At 45.8% G+C, this 15,513-nt stretch overlaps 1 protein-coding gene and 1 long non-coding RNA gene across 13 annotated transcripts in view; one reads left to right on the top strand and one right to left on the bottom strand.

Annotated features, from left to right (window-relative positions):
• The window catches only part of Pank2 (pantothenate kinase 2), a 37,749-nt gene extending 33,755 nt beyond the window's left edge, over nt 1–3,994 (bottom strand). For 2 of the 12 annotated variants that reach the window (XM_039104583.2, XM_063283333.1), the window contains exons 1-2: nt 3,652–3,990; nt 3,274–3,363 (exon numbers count right to left, since the gene is read on the bottom strand). In XM_039104583.2, coding sequence (XP_038960511.1) covers nt 3,274–3,363; nt 3,652–3,898 — 337 coding nt within the window. In that variant the 5' untranslated portion in view covers nt 3,899–3,990. Of the gene's footprint in view, nt 1–3,273; nt 3,364–3,651 lie in introns of all 12 variants that reach the window. The other 10 variants (XM_039104584.2, XM_039104587.2, XM_063283337.1 and 7 more) reach the window with 8 other exon arrangements.
• LOC134486155 (uncharacterized) lies at nt 3,993–11,038 on the top strand. Its single transcript, XR_010064901.1, has 2 exons — nt 3,993–4,128; nt 4,398–11,038. It is a non-coding gene; the product is annotated as an uncharacterized LOC134486155 (long non-coding RNA).
• The last annotated feature ends 4,475 nt before the right edge of the window (nt 11,039–15,513 follow it).

The following is a 15,513-nucleotide window of genomic DNA, read 5'->3' as shown; positions in this document are numbered from 1 at the left end:
GTTTGAGACCAATTCCCCAATAACAACAACAAAATTGTTTCTTCAGCACTTCCATTATCTGAAATACAGTCTTTCATAATCTGTCATATAATCAGAACAAGCAAAGAAAGAGAATATGGCCAATATCAGACACCATATTAGAAAAAAATAAAGAAATCAGAGGTTAGGGTTAGCAGGATAAGTCAGTGGGTACAAAGGCCTGCTTCCAAACATGACCACCTAAGTTCAATTCCCACAACTCACCAAGTAGAAGATTCCCACAGTTGTCCTCTGAACTTCCCCCTCACATACACACAAATACATATACAACAAAATAAGTATACTAATAAGTAACTAAATGTCTGTGGTTTGTTTAAATAAGGGAGGGAGGAAGGGAGGGAAAGAGATGTAGTTCAGTGTATAGAATGGTTGCCTAGGGCTGGAGAGATGGCTCAGCCGTTAAAGGCTAGGCTCACAACCAAAAATATAAGAATGGTTGCCTAACATGCAGAAAGCCCTAGGTTTAACCCCCAGCACCAGACAAAGCAGACATAGTGACAAAAAGAACCTATAATCCCAGCCTTCAAGAGGTGAAGAGGATCAGAAGTTCAAAACATCCTTAACCATAAAATCTGAGGATCACCTTGGGAAACATAAAACACGATCTCAAAAAATAAATACACAAACTCAAGCTTTGTCTACTTAGTACTTTCAAAAAAGTTCTTAGACCACAGTAATACAACACTCCCAAATGTTTTCAGAATTTTTAATCTCTTGGGTTTGAATGACTTATTTGCATTTATATTCTATTTATATTTGCTTTTGTTTTGATTTTTGTTTTTTGAAACTGTTTTTCTATGTAGCCCTGGCCAAGGCAGTGTCTTCAACACCTCTAGATCCATATTCCTTCTCCTCTTCTTCCTCCTTTTCTCTTTCTACTTCTCCTCCTACCACCCCCCCGGGGGGGGGGGGATTGGGGGTTTTGAGACAGGGTTTCTCTGTGTAGCCCTGGCTCTCCTGGACCTCACTCTGTAGACCAGGCTGGCCATGAACTCAGCAATCTGCCTGCCTCTGCCTTTGGCTTGCTGGGATTAAAATGGGCTACCACCTCACCTCTCCAATTCTTATTCCAACTACCGAATTGGGCCCAGCAATCTGTGTTCTAATTCTCCATGCATATAAAAATGTGCAAGTGCAAACTAAAGCTCATTTGTGTACATGGGTGTAGCTCCTCGGGTGCCCTCTACTTTTTGAGCTAGTGTGCCTCACTGGCCTGGAACTAGTGAATTTCTAGGATCTGTCTGCTCTCATGGCCATCACAGGCACAAGCCATTGTATTCTCAGTTTTACCTGTGTTCTGATGCAAGCAATTTACTGACCAAGCCATCTCCTCTGTACCTCACTTTTACATTCTGTACTTGGTAGTCACAACTTTTCCCAAGACAGCCTTGAAAACACACACACACACACACACACACACACACAAAAATCATGTTTGTTTGGTTTAAAGCAATGGAGAAAAAAAAGTAAGAACAATTCAGTAAAACAGCAGATAGGAGGAAAAGCACAAAGGCTAAAACTCCTCAACTGCATTTATATTCCACCAGAGTAGCTCCGTGTCACTGGATACCATTTTTCTGGTCAGTGAAACAGACTATCACCACAAACCTACCACTGGAGTTCATCAGACTGAATTGTGCTGGACTCACACACAAATAATCCAAAACACTGCAAAATTGGGTGGCATAATCATCTACATATGGCCAATTGTCATATTAAACTTCTAAAACTGGCACTACAAACCCACAAAGGAACTAAGGTTTTTGTGTTGCTTAAAAATCAGGTGCTTGCAGTGGAAGGGGAAGCCCTGGGTCCTGCTAAGACTGAACCCCCAGTGAACTAGATTGTTGGGGGGAGGGCGGCAATGGGGGGGGGGAGGATGGGGAGGGGAACACCCATAAAGAAGGGGAGGGGGAGGGATTAGGGGGATGTTTGCCCGGAAACCGGGAAAGGGAATAACACTCGAAATGTAAATAAGAAGTACTCCAGTTAATAAAAAAAAAAAAAAAATCAGGTGCTTGGTGCACAGGCCTAAGACCTCAGCATTTGGGAGGTACACAAAAGGATGAGTTCAAGGCCATCCTGGACTATGAGATTGTCTCAAAACAAAAACAAAGCTCAGGTGCTTGGACTGGAGATGTTATAGACAGCTCAGAGACAGAACATTTACCGCATGTATATAGCCCTATGTTCTAACCCTCGACTGAAAGAAAGGTGATAGCGTAAGAGGAACTTGGTAGTGGCACAGTATAATCCCAGCACTAAGGTGGCTGAAGGAGGACTGCCCTGATCAGGCTAATCTGGGCTAGACAGCAATTCAGGTCTTAAATAAAAACAAAAAGGCCTATCAGCGTCAGTAAGACTGCACTGCCCTCAAGCTTGACCACCTGAGCTCCATCTCCAGGACTGGGGAAAGTTGTCCCCTGACCTACATCTATACACAGACACACAGACAGACACACACACACATATTCACATGATAAATAAGTAAATGTGGTAAGAAAATTTTTAATCAAGTAAACAACTCTACAAGAAACCTTGAAAATCTGTTTTCCTTCTTCCTTTAGGACAGGGTCTTAAACTTCAGATCCTTCTGCCTCCACCTCCCAAGTGGCTGGTATTATCAAATCTCTTGCAAGTTGAGAAAAGAATATATACACATATAATGATATAAAACGTTATATATACATATACCCCCAAACTTTCCGTGGTAAAATAGAGCTACATCCAATTACTCAAATCACCGCTAAAAGCACTGGGGGTAGGGCTGAGCACAGACCATCCAACGGACCTCACACATCAGGCACTTTCCTTAACTCTCATCGCCTGCATTCAACATTCACCTTCCTCATACAGCAATCTAATAACCAAGTCTTAACCACATGTAAAACAACAGTTACGTTGTAAAGTTCCTATTATGGTATCAGGACAATTGACACTTTCAATAGTAGTAATGGCTGCTAGACAACAACCCTAAAGGCCTTAAAGGGGAGAAATACACAAGGCAAGAAACACAAATTGGTAATAAAATGAGAAACCGATTTTCCAAAAAGAGTAACTCCCTAGGCTTGAGAGTAACTGAGGAACAGGTCGACTCCCCTCCAAAGAAAAGGCCTGGGGTTGGGGATTTAGCTCAGTGGTAGAGCGCTTGCCTGGCAAGCGCAAGGCCCTGGGTTCGGTCCCCAGCTCCGAAAAAAAGAAAAGAAAAGAAAAGAAAGAAAGAAAAGGCCTTACTGCACAGAATGCTTCGGCTGAAACCGGAATTCCCGTAAACTAACGGAAGGGAAACGGAAAAATCTCTGGGCCCGCGATGACCTGAATTCTCTAGGGAAGAAAAGCGAGCAAAGCTTAGAGGTGTACCGAGCCCAGAGTCGAATTCTGGGCCTGCTGCGCTTGAGTGGGGGCATTTACTGGTAAGCTCCAAATCGCCATATAAAAGGCTTAATTTGGGAGCGCGATGGGGGATTCAAAGGGCCTTGGGAGAGGAGGAACATTCTCAAGAAAAAAAGAGCGAGTCTCAGAACGCTCCAGGGGGCAGGGAGGAAGTGGCGGGGAACCCAGGCGCGGGCACCGCTAGCGCGCGAACAACGACGACCGTGCCGGGGCACTTACGCGGCCGCCTCTTCCGGAGGCCCTCGCCGCGCGGGCGGGCGGCCGAGACAGAGCCGCCGAGGGAGCCGGGCCGCTCCCGTCTCAAGCTCTCTGCCGGCCCTGACTCTGACGGAGCCGCGCTACTCGCCCGGCGCCTGAGCGGCTCCCGCCTCCGCACTTCGGAGTCCGCAGACTCGCCGGCCGCGGCTGAGGTGGCGGCAGCCCTGCCCTGGCGCTCCATAGGCGCGCCAAACCGGCCCGCTCCCATCCGCAACAGCCGCCGCTGCCGCCCGAGCCAGGCCCCCAGCGCCGCCTCGCCGCCTCCGCGCAGCCCGCTAGAGCGCAGGCGCACGCCGGCTGCCGCCTTTTCCGTTGCGCCAACGTGCAACCAGCCAATCCGAGATGGCTAGGGGCGGGCGCCAGAGCTTTTGTCCAATAGGCTCCCAGACTCGAGCCGAAGAGACCGCGCCGCCATCCAATGACAGGCACTCAGGACCGGTGAGAGGAGTAGGCGGGGTCGGCGCTTGCAAGATGAGATGGTAGAAGTACCTAAAGATTTGGCTGAGGGGCACCCTCTCTTGCTCATCCACGAGAGCGGTGGTCAGGCTGCTTCCCTTCTCCCTAGAACTCTAGGGAGTCTAGAGTCTAGTATCTCCTTGCTGCTCCTTCCTCTGGCCCAATAGAGCTCCCGAAGCCACTAGAAGTCAGTGTTAGCAGAAGGAAGGACTCTTGAGCTGCGACTAGCCTCACTTAGCCTTTGTCCATAGGTCTGGTTCTATAGCTGCCGTAGGGGCGCACAACTATCCGCACAGTACAGGCACCGTCTCTTCCTTTGTGCTAAGACCCTTCATTCCCGGGTGCCAGAAGGAATGAAAAGACTGAGGTTGGTCTCCATGGCAACTGACGGGAGGAGGTGGATTCTAAATCCTTTTCCTACCCCTACCTCTGTCTGACGGAGGCAGTGTGAAGGCCTGGTGTTGGGTGCGTTTTTTTGTTGTTGTTTTTTGGTTTTTTTTTTTTTTAATGTGTTTGAGCATTTTTCATGTATGTATGTCTGTGACCCAGGTGCATTCCTGATGCTCACTGAGGGCAGAAGAAACCCAAGGAGTCCCCATATGGATCCCAGTCCTCTGCAAGAACAGCAAATACTCTTAATCACTGAAACATAGCTCCAGACCCCTGGGTTGGCTTTTTACAGAAGACAGGTTTTGTGTTGTTTTCGCTTTTAAATTGTTTGCCCTTTTTCAACATCTTCTGGTTACCCTGACTCTGGATATCCCACCCAGCTGTACTCCTGAAACATCCCCCTCAGTCCCTCAATTTTAAGTGACTGAGGCTTAAGTGCGAGAGGTCTTTCTCACAATTTCCCAAGTACCTTCTTTGAAGGAGATAATGTCCCTTGAATGACAGTTCCGGGCTGAGCTTTTGCGTCTGCTGACTAACACTCCCATACTCACTCCAAACTAGTACCCCACAATGTAGGATTAACTCTGGAAACCTATTTCCTAACTTGAAATTCCAGCTTCTGCAGGAAGGCACACATATACATATTCCCATCCCCAGCCCCCTCCTCTGGATCTAACAAAAAATCGAGAATGCCCGTGGCAAAGCTGGAAAACCCGATCAATACTTCAGAGTACTGACTGCTCTTCGGAAGACCAGGATTCAATTCCTAGCTCCCACATGGCTCCCAACCACTGTAATTCAGGGCATTCCACTCTCCTGGTCTCCCTGCAGTGCCAGGCAGCCACATGCTGAAGTAAGAATGAATGCTGCCAACCTCTCCTGCTGTCTCTGTCCCATGTGCAGCCACTATGCCAACCCAAAGCCCTGGGCTGGGGCCCGAGAAGAGCTCCAGCCTCTCCTGCTGTCTCTGTCCCATGTGCAGCCACTATGCCAACCCAAAGCCCTGGGCTGGGGCCTGAGAAGAGCTCCTTTTAGACTTTAAGCTAAAATCTTCAGACATCACTGGGATTCTGAATTCTGTGCAAACAATAAAAACAAGATATAGATGAGAAAAAGTGAGAGCCATCAAAGCCCTACTGCTGAACTCAGCGCACCCCCCTCCTCTGGGCTGGTCATCCAGCTGGTGTACATTGGACCTACAAGCCTGAAGTGCTTGCTACCCCGGGGAAACTGTTCTTGCTCCTGGTGTTATCTGCAGACTGCGTAGCTGACTTTTACCCCCATGCCTGGCAACTGAACACACCTCCCCTTTTGCTGATAAGATCAAAGCCTCCTTAGCTATTCCGCTTACTTTTGTAGCTCCTGCTCCTTCTCCCTCAGCCAAAATTGAAGCCAAGGAATCCGAGGAGTCAGACATGAATAAGGTTACAAAACCTTAGCCAACCCAGCCAGCTTTACTTGTGAAGTATGGAGATCAAGGCTTAGATTTAGATGATGAGGCAATTGATCTAAAAACACATAGATTTAAAAAATGGCAGAGAATGTGGAGAGGGAAATATAGCTTCACTAGAGAGTGCTTCAAAAAGGGGAAGCCCTAGATTCAGGCCCCATCGTGGCTGAGAGAGTAGGAGGGAAGTTATACCATTCTCTGCCTGCATAGTCAAAAGAAGGCAGAGACTGGAGCCAACCGTGGTGGTCCGTGCCTACACTTGCAGTACTAAGGAGGCTCTCAAGCTCAAGGCTACCTTGGGCTACATAGGAAGACCCTATCCTAAGAAGAAAAGGGACAGAACAGATGAGTGAGTTTTTAATAGATTTCTGAAAACCCACCTCAGCTTTTCCAACCATGCCTGGATTTGTCTCTTAAATATAATTCTCACCCTTCACATTGTTTATATCGTGAACTTGCTGACACTCTATGTATCATCAAATTTAATCACAAGCGGGACATTTATAATCTTAAATCAGAAGCAAATTGTTGGCACATACCTCCAGTCAACCCCAGAACTATGCAGACAGAGACTGGCAGATCTCTGTGAGTTTGACGCCAGCCTGGGCCACATAGTAAAAACCTGTTTCAAAAAAGGCAAAAGAGATAATATAAGATTCTGTATTACGTTCAGAGGCTGGAGACTAGCTCCATGGCACTTGCCTAACATTCCCAAGGCCCTGAATTCAATCCTTAGCATTGCAATTACTAAATTGAACTGTAGGACCGGGCTTAGTAGTGCATACCTGGAATCCTAGCACTTGGGAGGTGGAGGCAGGAGGATCAGGAGACCAAGTCAGGCTGTCTCCCTTATGTATGTAGTCTGAGGTCAGCCTGAGCTACATAAAGCCCAGTTTCAAAACCTAATTTTTTCAATATTAATGTAAAATATAAGAAGTGAAGATGAGGGGTGGGGATTTAGCTCAGTGGTAGAGCGCTCACCTAGCAAGCACAAGGCCCTGCCCTGGGTTCGGTCCCCAGCTCTGGAAAAAAGAAAAAAAAAAAAAAAAAAGAAGTGAAGATGACATTATTTGGTGGGAAAGACAGGAAGGAAGGGAAGGAGATCTAGGAGATGGGGAACTTTGTCCTGGGGCCTGGGCCTGTGCCCACATGGAGATCAGAAGATGTTTTTGTAGAATTACTTCTCTCTGTCTTTCATGTCCCAGGAATTAAACTCAGGTTGTCAGGCTTACAAGTGCTTTGCCCATTGGGCTGTCTCAGAGCCCCAGCAACTAACTGGTAGGATTCCTTTTTTTTTTTTTAATGGATTTATTTATTATATATGAATACACTGTAGCTGTCTTCAGACACACCAGAAGCGCGCATCAAATCTTATTACAGATGGTTGTGAGCCACCATGTGGTTGCTGGGAATTGAACTCAGGACCTCTGGAAGAGCAGTCAGTGCTCTTAACCACTGAGCCATTTCTCCAGCCCGAGGATTTCTTGATCTGAAGGGTAACATGTGTTCTCTATGTAATACTTCATCAAAGTATTCATTTGTGATTTGAGCAATAGTCTGTGTGTTAATGTTTTAAAAAGAAATTTAATATTAGGGGTTGGGGATTTGGCTCAGCGGTAGAGCACTTGCCTAGCGAGCGCAAGGCCCTGGGTTCGGTCCCCAGCTCTGGAAAAAAAAAAAAAAGAAAAAAAAAAAAAAGAAGAAGAAAAAAAAAAGAAATTTAATATTAACACTGTAGTAACAAACTTATGATTAAGCACAGCAATTTACCTTCAAAAGGTAAGATTAAAAAAAACATGAAATGAAAATAGCAAGTGAGAAGTTTCCCTTCTCTGGGGTTAAGGTAAGGTTTTCAGAGAGAGCATTATTGTGGGTTTTTTTGTTTTTTTTTTTAAATATTTATTTATTTATTTACTTATTTATATGTAAGTACACTGTAGCTGTCTTCAGACACACCAGAAGAGGGTATCAGATCTCATTACAGATGGTTGTGAGCCACCATGTGGTTGCTGGGATTTGAACTCAGGACCTCTGGAAGACCAGTCAGTGCTCCTAACCACTGAGCCACCTCTCCAGCCCATTATTGTGGGTTTTATCACTTTTGGTCTCCCTCAGTTTTCTTGTGGACAAGTCAGAGCAAACAGCACAGAGGACTTCATAAGCACTTCAGAGGAACTCACCAAATTCTAAAAGGAACAACTTGCTAAGCTAAAGTCGTCTCTGTGCTGAAATACCACATTAGTTGTTTATTGCTATGTTAAAAGAAAGTTTAAACAAATGATTAGTGATTCTCAGTTGCTCTGAGTAAGAAAATTAAGAGTGACTTAGCTGTCAAGTTTAGCCTTAGTATTTTATTTTTATTTATTTATTTTTAGACAGGGTTTCCCTGTGTAGTCCTGGCTATCCTAGAACTTAGACCAGGCTGGCCTCTAACTCACAGAGACCCACTCTGCTCTGTTTAGTGCCTGCTGGGATTAAAGACTTGGGCACCACCTGGTACCTTAGGGTCTTTTAAAGGGTACAGTTGGGCTAGAGAGGTTGCTTACTGGTTATGAGCACTTGTTGATCTTAAAACTAACCATAACTCTAATTCCAGAGGATAGAACACTCTTCTGATATGCAGGCACAAGGCACACCCATGGTACACAGGCAGACAAGCACGAAAAACAGTCATACACATAAAAATTTGAAGAAAAAAGAAGTGCTGTAAATGAAGTCATAGCAGACTGGAGGATCATGGCTGGATATCATGGGACACACAGGGTAGTGCCAAGTTAGCAGGAAGCCTCAGATCAAAATGCGGGCTTGTTTAGGGTTCCCTAAGTGTCCCCACAATACAGCAACTGATGTTCTCCACACAGAGCTGCTGATGTGTGAGAAAACAGGCAGAGGTAACAGTGTCTGTTATGATATAGGCTGGGAGGTCAAACTCCATGATCTATGACAATGCCCTGTTACTAAACAGGCAGCCATATTCACTATGGATTTGTTTTTCACAAAACAGAAAAGAAAGAACTCTTAGAGACAACTTGGAGTCCATCGTGTGCCCTTGGCTTCCAATGAGTCGCTTCTTGTCTCTCTTCTTTTTTTTTTTTTTTTCGGAGCTAGGGACCGAACCCAGGGCCTTGTGCTTGCTGTCTCTCTTCTAAGAGAGTAAAAACTCTGCGTTTCCACAGAGTTTTCTTGCATTTAAATGAGAGCATCACTGGAGAGTAAAAGATGATATTGTCTTCGTTACTGTTCGTTAGACCCAAAGCAGCATTCTCCAAAGCAACCATGCTGAGGGCAATGTCTTGTACTGGCTGGTTCTGTGGCAACTTGACACAAGCTAGACTCAGCAGAGAGGAAGGAGCCTCAGTTGAGAAATGCCACCATGAGATCCAGCTGTAAAGCATTTTCTCAGTTAGTGATCTATAGGGGAGGGCCTAGCCCATGGTGGGTGGTACCATCCCTGGGCTGGTAGTTCTGGGTTCTATTAAGAAAACAGGCTGAGGGGTTGGGGATTTAGCTCAGCGGTAGAGCACTTGCCTAGCAAGCACAAGGCCCTGGGTTCGGTCCCCAGCTCCGAAAAAAAAAAAAAAAAAAAAGAAAACAGGTTGAGCAAGCCATTGGAGAGCAAGTCAGTAAGCAACATCCCTCTATGGCTTCTGCATAAGCTTTTGCTTCTACGTTCCTCCCTGTTTAAGTTCTTGTCCTGACTTTGGTGATGAACAGCAGTGTGGAATTATAAGCTGAATAAACCCTTTCCTCTCCAATTTGTGTTTTGGTCATGGTGTTTAATTGCAGCGATAGAAATCCTAACCAAGACAAGTAGGTACCAGTGTAGTGGGGGCAGCCATACTTTGGGAAGACTGGAAGGACTTTGGAACTTTGGGCTAGCCACTGAGTGGCTCAATGGGATGTTCTTTATGAGCTTAGAAGAATGTGAAAAGCAATGCAGAGGATGGAGGCCCAACTTGTGAAGTTTCAGAGGGAAATTTAAGGACTATCAGAGCTGTTTGCTATTTTGGATTAAGTATCTATCACTCTCATCAGCTGGGGCTAAAGAGCCAGCCATGATTAACAACTGATACCTTTGCATTGCTGGGGTAGTTTATGCTAGTTAGCTAGAGCTAAGGAATTGGCAGTGATTAAGAAGAGACTAGTGTCACTGAGGTGAAATCTTTTGGGAAGTGTTTTCTGAGACCACAGAGAAGCCTGTTCCATAGGTGGCCAAGACTGTACCTGGTGCTGGCAGCTGGACTTGGTAATGTGTAAGAGTTACCCGGGTGGTACTTGTTTTCAAGGCATGAAGGAATCATGGGAAACAGCTGAGGCTGGGCACTGTGAGAGGCCAGAAGAGGCCATTAATGAAGGTGCAGCCTCAGTAGCAGCTAAAGCCCCAAAATGGAATGGGTCATACAGAGAAGTTGAGGCTTGGCACCATGAAGAGAATCCATGAGAGGCTATTGAAGAAAGTGCAGCCCAGTTGCTGCAGAAGACTCCAGTATTTGGGAGATGGCAGTACCACAGGATGACCACCAAGAACAGCAGCAGCAGTGGAGTGGAACCAGCAGAGCCTAGAAGACAAGCTGTGTGTACTACAAAGACCTGAGTTGAAGAAATGATCCAAGCCCTTTCTTTGGAGGAACCCAGTAGATGGTGAGTGAATCCCAGACATTGAATGGCTAGAGTTTGATTTTGGTTTGATTTGTGACTGTACCCTAATTTTTTCCCTCTTGAAGTAAGAACATATTTTGTTTTTGGTTTTTTTTTTTTTTTTTTTTTTTTTTTTTGGTTCTTTTTTTCGGAGCTGGGGACCGAACCCAGGGCCTTGCGCTTCCTAGGTAAGCGCTCTACCACTGAGCTAAATCCCTAGCCCCCATATTTTGTTTTTGTTTTTGTTTTTTAACTTTTTTTAGTTTACTGGAGCCCATGACTGAGAGACTTTGAACTTTAAAAGACTTTAGATTTTGGAAGAAATTGGCTGTTTTAAAGAGACTGACATGCTAATGTGTTCAAATCTGTAAAGAATGTGGGTTTTTTTTTTCTTTTCTTTTTTTTCGGAGCTGGGGACTGAACCCAGGGCCTTGCGCTTGCAAGGCAAGCGCTCTACCACTGAGCTAAATCCCCAACTCCTGAATGTGGGATTTTTAAAGTTGTATATGTTTATGTTGGTCTTGGTGGCCTTAACAAGTATAGGCAAACATATTTTAGAGGCAGTAATGGCAAAAATGAAGTGCTGCACATGAGTGGCCATGGACTCGCAATTCTAAATGCATCATCCTAACAGTAGACCATGAAAGAGAAAGATGAGGCAACTGGTGGTGTTTGAGTAGGAGAATGTGTGGTTTGAATAAGAAAGGACCCAACAGGCTCATATGTCAGAATACTCAGTCTCTAGTTGATGTTTGGGGAGGACTAAGAGGTATGGTCCTGTTAGAGGAGGTGTGCCACTGAGGATGGGCTGTGAGGTTTCAAAAGACGCCTGCCCTTCCCAGTGTGCACTGCTTCCTATGTGCAGTGTTTACGGTGTACACTCTCAGCTGTACAAGCTGCCATGCCTTCTCTCCATCCTCAGGGACTGCAGCCCTTTGAAACTGTAAGTCCAATTAAATGCTTCCTCGTTGTTGGGAGTTCAACCTCATAACCAGACTCAATTGGTTAATGGGCACAAAAGCAAAGAGGGAGGTTCAGGAGATGAGGGCCCTTACCGGGCTTTTGGGTGAAAATCTCGAGTCACGAGTAATTAAGTTGGGCTAAACAGTAGCTCTGAGCCATAAAGAATTGCTTAGCACCAGACTAACTGTTGTGCTGCACCTACAGAGGTAAACAACCCACTTGCTCCCAGTCACCTCACAGAAACAGCTATAACGTCCAGGGTGTGTGTGGTGTGTGTGGTGTGTGTGTGTGTGTGTGTGTGTGTGTGTGTGTGTGTGTGTGTGTGTGCGCGCGTGCGCGCGCGCCAGCCCCTCTCATGCATTCAATTTTCATCCCAGGAAGTAGGAGTTAACTGGGGCCCCGTACTGTTAAAATAAAGGAGATTCAGCCTGTTGAGATCAAATCTGTATGCTTCTCTGCCTCACTTTTATTTATTTATTTATTTTTTTAAAGATGAGACAGGGTTTTGCTATATAGCCTTGGCTGTCCTGGAACTCACTGGTAAACCAGGCTGACCTCGAACTCAGATATCTGCCTGACTCTGCTTTCTGAGTCCTGGAATTAAAACCATGTGCCACCCCTGCCCCACTACTAACTACTTTTGAATGAGAGAAAAAAACTTTTCACACTGGAGATCAAACACAGGGCTGGATAAGAATTGTGGCATTGTGTGCAACTTCTGGGGAAACATATACATGTCTACTCACCCCAGAGAGGTAAATCATGACAGGACAAAGTCCAACTGGGTGAACCAATGAGTTTGTATTGAAATTTCCTCTCCTCCCTGGAGGAAATAATTTAGCTCAGAGGAGACTGCCATAGAGCACTAAGTTACATCAGCAGTCTGCCTGGATGTTCTGTTTTGCTGCAGCCTGGTTTGTTTGTTTGGGGGAAGGGGATGTTATTTATTATAATTAAAAACAAACAACCTCGTTTTGCCAGTTTTGTGGCTCTTGCCTATAATCCAATACTGTGTAGGGCAGTGCAGGAACATTGCTGCAGGGGCTTCAAGGTTAGCCTGGGAACAAAATGAGTTCCAAGCCAACCTGTTGAAAAAAAGAGAAAGGAATTGAGAGGCTGGAGAGAGAGAAAATTTCAGAGGCAGCTTAAAGAGACAAGACAGAAGACAGAAACAGGACTTCCTCAGGCAGTCCTGTATGTGCTTATTGAAATGCACAGCCAGGGGGCAGACTCCTGAGGGAGGCAGAACAGTCTGTCAGAGGGAAAAGATGGCTTTATAGGGCCAGGGAAATGAACCAGCACTCAGCCTCCCAGAGTTGCCTGCCCAGGGCAAAACAGACTGTCTCAGCCGATAACCCAGCCAAATTGAGCAAGATCGAGCAAGATTATCTGTAATCTCACAAGAATACTGTTTTAAAGGAGAAACACTTTACCATTCCAAACCCTAAAGGGGCGGGAGTGTAGATTCTTTAACTGTTTCCTGCTGAGGAGAGCTGTTGTTAGACAGAGTTAGCTTAAGGTTGTTGGAGAGGAGGTCCTCTGGGGTTTTGAAAATTATTATAGCACTGTAAGCACATGACGTGGTTAGAGTGAGACTGAGAGCCTGTCTGGGAAGCTGGAAAAAAGGGGGAGGAGTAGAAGCCAGAGAGACAGCGAGACCATGAAAGGAAATGAGTCTAGAGTTGATTTGGGGTGACGGTCACTAGTCCCATTACCAGGAGTGCTGCACCAGAATGAGCTAGCAGAAGCCTCAGGGAGCCGCAGAGCAGTGAAGGAAGGAAACAGGAGAAAACACAGGACTAATGTAAGAATTATATCTGGCCTGGGACAAAAGGGACAACGGTCCCTTGTGCCAGGGCCCTCCCCTCCCCTCGGCAGCACTGCAGATGTATTGGGAACAACTGGAGCAAAGGGAACAGTTTGTTTGGGTGTAGGGAGAAGTTCCATAAGTAAGATGTTTAAAAGACAGGGTAAAAACATTAACATGGGGATAATAAGGAAGTGATCCAGGGGAGGAGCCGGAAGGGAGGGGTACCGAAAGCCCATACATAATAAAAGGAAAAGTATTGTCTCAAGTCCCCAAGACCAAGTTCTCAGCACAAAGGAGATTCATTTAACCCAGAGGGACAGAAGGCAGAGGATAAAAGACAAAGACAGGAGATAGAAGATGGAGAAAGGGATGGGAACATCCCATCCCCTTGATGGGGACAGAGGACAAAGGTCTGCCCTTGATAGAGAGGAGACAGATGTGGCCCATAGGAAAATGGTAGTATGTAAGGTATGAGGGGAACCCCATGTTAGGATGAAGTGCTTGATTTTAATTTGGTCATATTAATTAAGTGAGTCAAAGGGCGCTTTTGATTGCTGGATTTCCATTCTTTGATGGCTGGATGTTAATAGCCTCAGGAGGAGGAAGTGTCCAAAAAAGGAAATAGACCTTGGTGGCCAGCTTTAGGAATGTAATCTAGCGGGGCTGGGGATTTAGCTCAGTGGTAGAGCGCTTACCTAGGAAGCGCAAGGCCCTGGGTTCGGTCCACAGCTCTGGGAAAAAAAAGAACCAAAAAAAAAAAAAAAAGGAATGTAATCTAGCAAGGCAGAGGGCATTCATGGGAGAGACCAGAAAGGTCTGCCTGAGCCATGCCCTACCCCTGATCTGGCCAGAGTCCCTGCATATAGGAAGAGGCTAGTGGTTGAATTTTTGTCTGGTTCCCATGTGAACTGGACTAGGCAATCATTCTTCAGTGAGAGGGTCCTGATGGGGAGGTGCCAGAAGGTGAGAAAGATAAAAGGGGATGAGGGGATTCAAAAGAGGGTTTCTCTGTGTAGCCCTGGCTATCCTGGAACTCCCTCTGTAGACCAAGCTAGCTTTGAACTCACTCATGTGTCCCCAGTACAAGACATGTACCACCATACCTACTATATAAACCTTTTCTTATACCAAGCAAGTTTACTAAGAAATAAACCAACCGAGTGTGGCGATGCACACCTTTTGATCCCGGCACTTAGGAGGTGGAGGCAGGCAGCTCTCTGAGTTCAAGGCCATCCTTGTCTACATAGTTCAGGACAGCCAGGGCCATATAGAGAAATCCCGTTTCAAAAAACAAAAGAAGGAAAAGAAAAGAAAAAAGAATCAAAGAATGATAGCATCTGATATACTGTATGTGGTGGGGGTGGGAATGGCCAAGGTCGGCAGACAGCTAAGTCAGACTATTGGTAAAGAGAATACGGGACACTTCAGACACAGCTGCCCTGGGATAGATAACAGCAGCTCAGGGAGAGGAGTCGGGTCCCCACCATCTCAAGTCCTCCAAAGCGCAGGCCTCAGCACCAGACCAGCCCTGCCAATTCTGTTCCTGGACAGGGACACAGAACTAAAGTTCCCTTTGTCCTATTATCAGGGCCTCTGAGAAAGTCGTGGGTTGGTCTGGTTCTGCACACCGCATCTCAAACGAGTTAGGATTTACTTATGGGTGTGAAAGCAGCATTGTTAGAGGAGAACACAGACTCCATCTTCAGCAACAGTCACATCTAGTTGTGGAATATGGCAACAGCCAAAGAATCAAGAACAGCCTGAAGGATGTTAAACTGACCTTCAGTTTCTTGTGAGACAGGTTAACAGACGCACAGAAGGCTCCAACCTGGCTGTTTTAGTTCTGAGTCTCAAAACACTGCAAAAAGAGTAGTGAAGGGGATGGCCCATTAGTTCCACTTTCAGAAGTCACCCAAGCTACTTTAAGGGGCTTGCCTTCCCCCTATCCTGACTCCATCTCTGTTTAACTGTTCCAAGCTGACAAAAGGTCAACAAGTGGGGTAGCAAAGTGTCTCAGAGGAGGGCTGATCCAAGGGGCCACAATAAAACATAACAGATGGCTAGATCAGACCAGCAGTCAGGAGGTACTAACTGTACAACCTAGTGGGGGACTTTA

This window comes from Rattus norvegicus, chromosome 3 (assembly GCF_036323735.1).
Source record: "Rattus norvegicus strain BN/NHsdMcwi chromosome 3, GRCr8, whole genome shotgun sequence".
Lineage (NCBI taxonomy): Eukaryota > Metazoa > Chordata > Mammalia > Rodentia > Muridae > Rattus > Rattus norvegicus.
Note: the sequence above shows the minus strand (reverse complement) of the source record. Positions and strands in the feature narration are given on the sequence as shown.